This window comes from Limulus polyphemus, unplaced genomic scaffold, assembly GCF_000517525.1.
Source record: "Limulus polyphemus unplaced genomic scaffold, Limulus_polyphemus-2.1.2 Scaffold162, whole genome shotgun sequence".
NCBI classification, from domain to species: domain Eukaryota; kingdom Metazoa; phylum Arthropoda; class Merostomata; order Xiphosura; family Limulidae; genus Limulus; species Limulus polyphemus.
Window position 1 is genome coordinate 970,740 of NW_013665772.1, and position 10,904 is coordinate 981,643.

A 10,904-nucleotide genomic window follows, 5' to 3' on the forward strand; every position below is an offset into this window, starting at 1 on the left:
GGTTGTTTTGTTCAATTAAGATGGATTCCTTAATTTTTCGTTTGTTTATGTTGGGTTCTTTGTTTAAAATGACTGTGTTTTTAATAGATACACTATGGTTTTTGAGTTGCAATGGTGAAAAACATGGTATGGTTTTTTATTGTGTTCTGTCAATCTGGTTTCCAATTCATTACCCATTCAAGCCGTCTCCAACCATTATTCACACACACACATAAGGTTAGTAATAATGATACTATTATTATTATTCAAGTCATTTTGGTATAAAATGTTATTATATTTCAATTTAAAAACAACACTAGATGTACATTACATCAAAATTTGGTTACATTTTCACAAGTTAACAGCCACACCATTTTTTACAAACTTTCATTCTGTATTTTACAAAAGAAAAGAAATTATTATGATAATTATAATTTTTCACTACAGGAACAGAGGTTTGAGAATGAATAAAATGACCGGTTAAAACTTACGCCCATTGTAGATTATGCTGTTATGTACAAGCCACTTTGTGTCAGCTATAAATGATTCTGTACAACCATAACATTTTTCTTTCACTTTCTGAGAAAAAAAAACATCATTAGAATATAAAAATAAAATCTAACAGAGTAATCTTTCTGATCCAACACATCAAATATTTTTGGTAGACTTAATGATCTTTTTCAGTTCATGAGGTAATAGAGTTAAAATTAATTGATGATCAGTAATAAAAATTTGCAACAATTCACACACAGTTACAACTGAAACTCACCATGATAATTTTATGTGATTCATTTTTGTAATACATATGAGGTTTGAAGTTTTGAATTTCGTGCAAAGCTACATAAGGGCTATCTGAGCTAGCCATCCCTAATTTAGCAGTGTAAGACTAGAGGGAAAGCAGATAGTCATCATCACCACCAACCGCCAACTCTTGGGCTACTCTTTTACCAACGAATAGGGGGATTGACCGTCACATTAATATATATATATAAATATATATATTTCTATATTATATATATATATATTAATTATATTGACTTTTCACCCATACCTGGCTAACAATACAGAAGTTACAATGATGCGGCTCACATGCACTCATGTTACCATATCAAATAACATAAAACTGACCTTTGTTCTGTACAAAGTAACTTGTATTGGCTGTGTTTTAGTCAACTAGTATTTTGTAAAATACAGTAACATTTCAATTATTATACATTATATATGTATATAGATTATTGCTATTTTGAAATCAGTTCTTAAACATATTTTCCCTAAAACATAGAACAGTAAATAAAGAAGTAAAGCAAACAATTATCTCTTCTAGTTACGACCTTTGTACTCAGTTGCTACTTGATGTAGGTTGCTAAGCATTTAAAAATTTTGCACTTGGAGGATATGAAACAAAATATCTTTTTTTAGGTTTTATACATACATTTGAATAACTAGGATATCATAAATTACTACATCAATACCAAAGAATTCAACTATAATTTACCAAACTTAGTAACTAAGATGTATTTTACTCTTAAAAAAAAATATGAACTTTTGAGCAGACTAAAGACACAACCTACCTCATTGAAATATTGGTTCAAAAGAAAGAAATGGTGCTAAGACCATTAAAATTGCTGAGAAAACCACAAGGGGACATTATGAGCTTCCAATTGGTTATTCATGTCACATACAGAAGTGAGTGTATATAAGGGAGCATTTCCAAAAATGTAAAGAGGTGGGCGAGGTGCCACTGTGTTTGATTTATTACATGAGCAATATCTTAGCAAATAGAAAAAATAAGACCTTATTTTATATTCTAGCTTGTCAATATCTGTAATTTGAGTTTCTAATTCGTACGAAACTATAGACTTAGTATTTTGACTTCACAAAGATCTAATTTGCACCAGTGCTGCATTCAACATATCACGTAACACACAAAAATCGACGTTTATCTGTGTTTTTTTTATATTTGCTTTTAAATTAAGAAATTGAGTAATGCATAGTTCTAAAATTTGAATTATAATCTACAGTTTGATACCAAACTTATTGACATAAATTCATGAAATAGTAATGCAATAAAATTTTGAATGCTAGTCAACAAACAAGATGACATGGCCTTTCACCTATAACCCGTCTCAAAAGGGTCAATGAGCAATCTACCAATATTTTAATATTCTGGATGACACATTAGCCAATCATACTGATTTCTCTAGCAATTTTTCATAAACTTCATTTTTTCTTATTAATCCTTTTTCCAATTTCATATATTACATGTTACATAATTTTGTTTACATTCAAATGTCATTAACATAAACGTAAAAAGTCCGATGGATTCATTGGCTTGTCAGAAATATACAGATATTCATTGATTACATGGCATGGTCTATCCAACGTGCTTTGTAAATGAACTCAGAGAGTATAAATGCACATACCAGAAACAAAGATTATTAATATCAATGCATCTGAAAGCACCAATAATGTGAATTAGAAAAAGGATGTATTACTGGCTATTGGACCTGTTGTATATTAAGTGGTAAATTATTCACAATGCTTGGTTACACATAATCTACTTTGCATGAGAACATTTAATGGTATTGGGAACTTCAGATGACAACATTTAAAAATGCTTATGTCAGACGAAAGTGCTACTGCAGCATGACAAACCTTCACCTGTTAGGACTGAAAAAGTTCTAGAAATCATCTTAGCAAGAAATTTATAATTATTTTACCACATCCAATGAGAGCACATACGAATAGGTCCCAAATGTGATGTATATACACCACCCCATAATTGCCTAGCACTATTTTGTTAAATAACTTATGTAAAATTGTACTAAGTGCTGAAAGGCATTTCACCCAGCTTTATAACAACAGCCCAACATGAGTCTGGGGGAAGTGAACAATTCAACTATGAATGTGTTGTGCCAACTGTGAACAATTGTGATGAGGAAGTAATAACTGAGCAGCAATCTACACATCAGTTTGTTAGTTTGTTTTGAATGTTGCGCAGAGCTACACGAGGGCTATCTGCGCTAGCCGTCCCTAATTTAGCAGTGTAAGACTAGAGGGAAGGCAGCTAGTCATCACCATCCACCACCAACTCTTGGGCTACTCTTTTACCAATAGATAGTGGGATTGACCATCACATTATAATGCCCCCCTCGAATGAAAGGATGAGCATGTTTGGTGTGATGGGGATTCAAACCTGCAACCCTCAGATTGTGAGTTGAGCGCCCTAACCACCTGGCCATACCAGGCCGTCTACACATCAGAAATGGACCTAAGTGGGGGAGTATCTGCATATCTAAATCTTCATAGATATCTATTTTTTGTGGCAAAAATCTTAGTCAGCTAGCCAAAATGTTTTATCATCATGATGCTTCTTGCAAGTACGACCTATGTCTGGTTTCAAAATAGTAATGAAAAGCTCAACATGAATTCAGACATTAACTTTACAAAGCATCATGGGACCATATGGAAAGGTTAAACTTAAAGCTTCAATCACATCCTTCCAATTGTTGTCAACTGACTGAGATTTTAAACAGGAAATAAGGTGCATCAGATACCTGTTAGAGCCTGGATGAGTGTATGCCTCATAGATTAACAGTGGATGGTCAGGCCTATGATAGCACTACACCACATTAACCCTTTCCCAACTAGTGGATGTTCAAGTCACTCCAAATGCATCCACACTTGTAAATCAACTTTCAAACATTTGTTACTGAAAAAAGTTTGCAAAATTTTATAATTTTTATCTCAATTATTTCATAAATAAAAATTAATATTCTTTAAAAATTTCATTCTTTCATGTGTAGATGTCTGAAGTGGAAATATTGCACTTATAGATTTTCTTTGATTTCTTTTTACAGACTCCTGAACTTGTATTTACTTATGCATATGAGATTTCAATATTTTTGGTTATTTGATGCTTATTTTATCCTTCTTTGAACTTATTGGTTGAACCCGTATTTATTTTACTGCTAGGAGGAGCTTTGATAACTTTGACTGGCCCTCCACTCTGAAAAGTAGGTAGAGATTAAAAATCAATAACGATCAAGGTTAACGATGAGGTTGAATAGGTATGGTAAGCTATGGCCTACAATTACAAACTATTTGGATGACACAAATTTTCTTTTACTGATTAATAAATATGTTGTGTTCAAACATCACACATAGATACAATAACTCTTTACAATAATTTCCTGAAACGGTAATTATTAGATAAGCTGATCTCACCCAAAAAACCTTTGGCAATACATGACAAAGATAACATATTAAAACATATGTCCTTGTTCATTAGTAAATATTTGTATCAGTCATGCTATGTGTATATACAGCAGGAAGACAACTCTCAATTAGCAAAATAAAGTGTCAAAAGAAATAGATTGAGGAACACCAGACATTTCAAAACCGACTGGACAAACAAAATGGAAACTTATAACCATTTTTTTAAAAAACTGTAAGTCTAAGGTGAAAGGAAATATCTTATTGCCATTTTTTCAAAACAATTTAACAACAAACCTTAGAATTTTCACAACCTTAAAAAGTGATTCAAATACTACATTAATGTTATCACTCAGACTAGAAAATTTGCACTAATTTCATGCAAGTTGGCTAAGTATTTTCATTTGTATAATGAAAATAATAACAAGGGATTTCAGTGACACCCTGCAGGTACAGTAAGATTTAGAAGAAGAATTATTAAGACACCTCAACAACATGAGCAGACCCGTATGATATAATGGTGAATGTTTTAATTTTGGCTATTGAGACCTACCTTTTCCAAAATACTTAAATCCATGGGATGAACAATATACTGATAATAATCTGGAAACTCCTGATGAGAAACTGGGTGCAAGAAAGGCTGCAACTATAAGAAACATACAAAATATTTAAAATCAGGTTCCAGTGCTATTGATAAGGCAACACAATTTTCATTCTACATTCTAGAATTAAAAAAATACACAGTACAACAGACATTAATGGTTACATTATACATACACACAAGTCTTACTGCTCTCTGTCTCATTGAATTATGCACCAAACAGGAATTATTTCATTCCTTGAGGAGTGTTGAAAACTGTACTGGAAATATCTGTTTCACAAAGAAGTGGAACTACTAGTATATTAAGTAATAATATAGATTGAAAAAAAAAGAGGCTACAGCTGAAAAATCATCAATAATACAAGTACTAAATGAGTACAAGAAAACACATATTCATATTGAGATAATCACTTCTAAACATGATAAACAACAGATAGAAAAACCTAAATCTCCAAAGGAGACAAAAAAACATAGAATGTGAAATCTGATCATTTTCAATGTAAACAAAAGTTTAAAAAAAGGTGAAGAATTGCACGTAAACCATATAGTACCTCTAATGGTAAAACAATAAAAAGGATTATTGCATGTAAACTATATAGTACCTGTAATGGTAAAACAATAAAAAGGATTATTGCATGTAAACCATGTAGTACCTCTAATGGTAAAACAATAAAAAGGATTATTGCATGTAAACTATATTGTACCTCTAATGGTAAAACAATGAAAAGGTGAAGAATTGCACATAAACTATATAGTACCTCTAATGGTAAAAAAAATGAAAAGGATTATTGCATGTAAACTATATAGTACCTCTAATGGTAAAAAAATAAAAAGGTGAAGAATTGCACGTAAACCATATAGTACCTCTAATGGTAAAATAATGAAAAGGATTATGTCCCAAACAATGATATATATGTATCTAAATATGAAGACAGGGATTCAGAAGAACTCAATTATAGCCTACATTCAAAAAGAAATGAGAAGTTTATGCACCAAAATGATGTTTGAAGAAAAGCAATGAGAAATTATCTGAAACCTTAAAAAGAAAAAATATACAATGATTCATAGTTTTTTCTATCAGCAAAAATGGTGAAAGTTTGGAAAGAGCAAACATTCCACCTGTAACTGAACTCACAGACAAAAAAGAGATGGGTCTAACAAATGCTATATGTAAAACGTAACGTGCAACTCCCAAAGCAGACCTAATTAGGAACACCAAGAACCTGAGGACGTCACCAAGACATCCTACATCATACCATTCCTCTATATGCAACAACCAACAAAGGAGCAAGATTGTCCAGAGTGGTGATGTATGGCCTACCCTTTGAGCACTTGATGGTGAGGGAGAAGCTACAAAATAAAATCAACTGTGCAGCTTTAGGTGATGCAGAGATAAAGGAATAACAACCAATTGAGATTTCTATTAAATAAACATCATATATACTACATTTACTAGAAATAAAAATACTACTTACTTACAATGTAAAATTAATTACTGAACAGGGATTCTTGGTATTAATTCCACTTACTTCCTTTTTTACAATCTTTTACAGTACTGTAAAATAAAATAACTGTAGCAACTATTAAAAAAAATCACTTACAGCAATACCCTTTATCCTCTGCACAATATGCTTCAACAAGACACAAAATTCAGGGATGGTCAGAAGGTTAAGAGCCGGAGAACGAGTGTCAGTTTCCTCTGCAACCATTATAGTACAACACTCTGGACAGACCCAACTGTCTGACAGTTGTCGATTTGGCATACATTGTAAATGATACCCACGAGCACACATTTGACAGTTGGTAGAAACTTTATCTCTATGACATACCCAACAGAATGCATCTTTTCCTGGCTCCTATAAAATATACAAAACTTACTATTTGGGTGAGAACAATACAAAGATGCATTTTTTTTTTCAATGGATTCATAAAACACCTAAATATGGAAATTAGATATTTGTAAAGAAAAGAATATTAAAGTTAAAACAACTGTTTGGACAGAAATGAAATATATTTGAAGTATTTAATATACCAGTATATATCAAAAATATATAACAATTATATGACATTGATTCATCATATTGCTAACAGAGCATTTTCAGCTGAACCTGTACAATTTTTACAAATTTGGAGTTCGCATCATGAAAGTATGTTTAAAACAAACAAATGTCATAAAATTGTTTAAGAGGTAGCAAAAAGTCCATTAACACATTTACTATTAACTGCTGCTACAACTTCTATGCAGGTAATTTATTTTCTAATGTCGAATAGCATCATTAACATAATTTTTATGCATCACATTGTAAAAAAAAGGCTTTAACTTAAGCCAACATTCATGCATCTACTGATTAAATTATATCAATAATCTAAATTTTTGTTCTTTACTGACATAGTAAAAAACAACGATGTCAAGCCACACACTGCATCCTTTCACTAAAATATATGAACTTGCCACGTAACCACAGTATATTCAGAATAAAAGTACTTCAATGTTACGTTATAACATAGCAACCTGATATAACAATGTGATTAAACATCATACAAAAATATGTTAAACTAACAAATAATTCAGTGTTATAAAACAATAACTTAATATAACAAAGTAATTAAGTTTTATAATATAACAATTATTTGGTATAACAATAACTTTCCTTCGATAATTTCAGTACAGATTGATTTAAATATATTAAGGTGTAATATTAAAAGATTTAAAATATTCCAAAAAATGCCCAATGAGGATTTACTAAAACATTTAATTTCAGAAAACTTGAATACTGGTATGTTCCTCAGGAACATATTGGGCTTTTTATCTTTACAACTATTATTACAAGGATTTACCTTGTTTAATGTATGTGGCTGAGCAGAAGTCTCTATAAGAGCTTCATTTTGAGTTCCATGTTTTTGTGACTGCAAGCTTGTATCTAGATTCAAATACAAGTTCAAGCATTAATATTTTGAAAAAAAATACTTGAGAATTTAATTTACATGTCAAATCCTTCAGTCAAATTTAACTAAACTGTTCATTTTATATTCAAAAATTAATTCTTATGATGGGTTTTAATTATTCAACATATATTACAGAAAAATAAAATAAATCTACAAAATGTGGCAAAAAAAAGTACTTTGACATCCTTGCTGAGTCCAGATATTTTCTTTGCAATTACTCCAAACCCTGAATACATATAAAGATAAATTTTATGAAATTGGAGGAAAAATCCAGTGGATTTTTGGATGTAAGCAGAGAAGTTTGTTGAATTGTAAGCATAGCTACATGAAGGCTCTCTGCACTAGCCGTCCCTAATTTTGGAGTGATAAATTAGAGGGAAGGTAACTAATCAACAACACCCACCACTAATTCTTAGGCTACTCTTTATCAACAAATAGTGGTATTGACTGTCACATTATAATGCCTCCACTGCTGAAAGGGTGAAGATGATCAGTGGTGAGATTCAAACCCACAACTCACAGACTGTAAGTCGAATGCCCCATAAGCAAAGAAGAAAATTGACACTATATTTAAATCTGGTAAAGGAAAATGATTCAAATTATTTTTCTATGATACGTTATGATCTTTATCCAACAGTTTATACACAATACTCTGCCATATCAATCTCAAAGCCTCCGTTAATGGTTCTTCATCTAATAAGTAAGAAACTTCCTAAGTCAAAATTTTTAATTTTTTTATCCTTTACCCTGATCAAACTGTTCATACTAAATTATAATTATTAACTTCCAGCTCTTTACTAATTAAAGCAAAATAAAGAGGCATTATATTGCGCATTGTTTCCAAAATGAGCTCAACTCACTTGAAAAAAGTCATTACTGTTAAACTCTTTACCAGTTCAGAGACGGAAGACAAAAAAGATTATGCATATTTAATGAAAAAATAAAAAAGGACAGGAGAGTACACATCTTCAAACAAACTAATAAGTTGAACTGCAAGAAGTGCATTAAACTTAACTGAAGAAGACTTAAAAACTTTCTAGAAAACTTCCAGAAAAACTAATAACCAACAAAATCTAACTGCAATCCAAGACATAATCATAGAGATAAAATGTTTTAGAATATCAACTCATACATGTAACTAATAAGTATTTACTTGTCCAACATAAAATTTCTCACACATTAATAACTGGTGAATAAAATATTTAACTGCAAAATACGTATTTATAATTTTCAGTTTTTTTTTAAATCAATAAAACAAGTGAGCATTTCATAATAATGTTGTTCTTGTTTTCCTTATCATTGCTTATCAAGTTCATTACAGCAACTTTATATTTATAAATATTAGTGTAGCTTTGCTCATTCTTGATCAAAAGTCATGCTCTATCATTAGCCACTAGCAGAGACCCACAAAACATTTGTGGCCAATTTGGTATCTTTATTTCAACAGTACTTCTTTAAATACAGAATTTCTAGAGTAATATAAAAGAATTCTAATCACAGACACTGAAATCTGTAAGTCCACTTGTCTTAGTCCTAACATTAGTTAAGCCTTTATTAAGTACGGCCTATATTCGATAAAGAGATAAATTAACACTGTAACTTGTGTACATTTTCTGGTTTAGTTCAGTTAGGGCTAAAACCTTACTGCCCTTAATACTACCAATAAATAAACTTATATTATTATTCTATGACCTAACTTTTTTAATATGTTGTATAAAATGTCTACTAAAGTATATATATATATATCCTTCCTGGCGTATCTCGATGATTCAACAAAGATACATTTTCAAATTGTGTAAAAGATGCAATTTCTTGTACATTTTTGTACAAATATATCTTTCATTTTTGATCAATCATAAACTACTCACTTCTAGTTGACAGAAAGCCAAACTACTTAAATTACGTAATAAGTTGCTATGACATCAGTGCGTGACCAAAAGACAGACAGACAGATACACACTGTGTTTTATAGTATTAGATTACTTAGGCTAATTTAATTTTAACAGCTTTACATTGCCACAAAGTTTGTATGTGTTTGTTTTCTGTGAAACCTTTTACAAAGAATCGAAAATCAGAGGCAAGTAATGAATAATCGTATTTTCACTGGTAGTATCTAATTTGGTTCAGTTGGGAATTTTTTCTATCTATGCTCGTACTCAATTTATTCATTATTTTTCTGGTTTACAATCATCATAAAATCTCTAAGCACATAGTGGTTGTTGCGATGGAATAACAGTTGGCACTGAATCTAAAACAAATTTTAGATCGGTTTCTATACAGACAAAAATTAATATTTATCTAAAATAATGATTACACATCACATACAATTGAAACAGTCATCTATTTGTTAAATTCTAACATCTCTGATTCCACTATTTCTCTTCTGAAAACAACATATGCACAAAGGTAAGAAATAACAGGAATGAAAACCTTAACATAAAAAACGAATTATCTCCTATCCCAACAATATTTGCATCTAGTTTTTTTTTATTTACTAATTAAAAAATAGGTTATTTTTAAAGAAATATTTAATATAAAACTACGGAGGTTATCATTTCATTGTTCAGATCACTGGTTAAATCCCTTTTGGAGTAATGTGTTCAGTTTTTGGCTTCTTACCTTAAGAAGGACATTGAATTGTTGAAAAGTGTTCAAAGAAGGGCTACTAGAATGATACCTGGGATAGAAAGGTTGTTGTATGAGGACAAGTTAAGATCTCTAGAAATTAATAAAAAGAAGTGTCATAGGAGATTTGATTGAATGTTCAAGATTTTTAAGGGAATTGATAATATTGAGGCATCATCTTTTTTCATATTTAATAGTCAAAATGGTACAAAAATAAATTTTGGAAGAGTCGTCTTCAGTTTAGACAATTCTACTTTTCTAACATGGTGGTTGGTCTTTGGAATGGACTGCCTTCAAAAGATGGTGGATGCAATACGTTTATGGGAAAGCTCAACAAACATTTAAATAATCATGGCTGTGGATCAGACAGCTACAATGGACCAACAGGACCATTTCTGTCTCTTAAATGTTATGTTAAACTACTTAACCCTTACCAGGCAGGTCACGGGAGAAAGAACTTGTCATCTCGTTTGTTGACTCACATTCAAAATTTTATTGAACTGCTATTTCATGAATTTATGTCAATAAGTTTGGTATC

At 30.9% G+C, this 10,904-nt stretch overlaps 1 protein-coding gene across 1 annotated transcript in view; it reads right to left on the reverse strand.

Annotated features, from left to right (window-relative positions):
- Nucleotides 1-10,904, reverse strand: part of LOC106477128 (protein kinase C-binding protein 1-like) — a 37,143-nt gene that overhangs the window by 19,743 nt on the left and 6,496 nt on the right. The window contains exons 4-7 of the mRNA XM_022381425.1: nt 7,634-7,716; nt 6,397-6,651; nt 4,748-4,840; nt 471-558 (exon numbers count right to left, since the gene is read on the reverse strand). Coding sequence (XP_022237133.1) covers nt 471-558; nt 4,748-4,840; nt 6,397-6,651; nt 7,634-7,716 — 519 coding nt within the window. The remainder of the gene's footprint in view (nt 1-470; nt 559-4,747; nt 4,841-6,396; nt 6,652-7,633; nt 7,717-10,904) is intronic.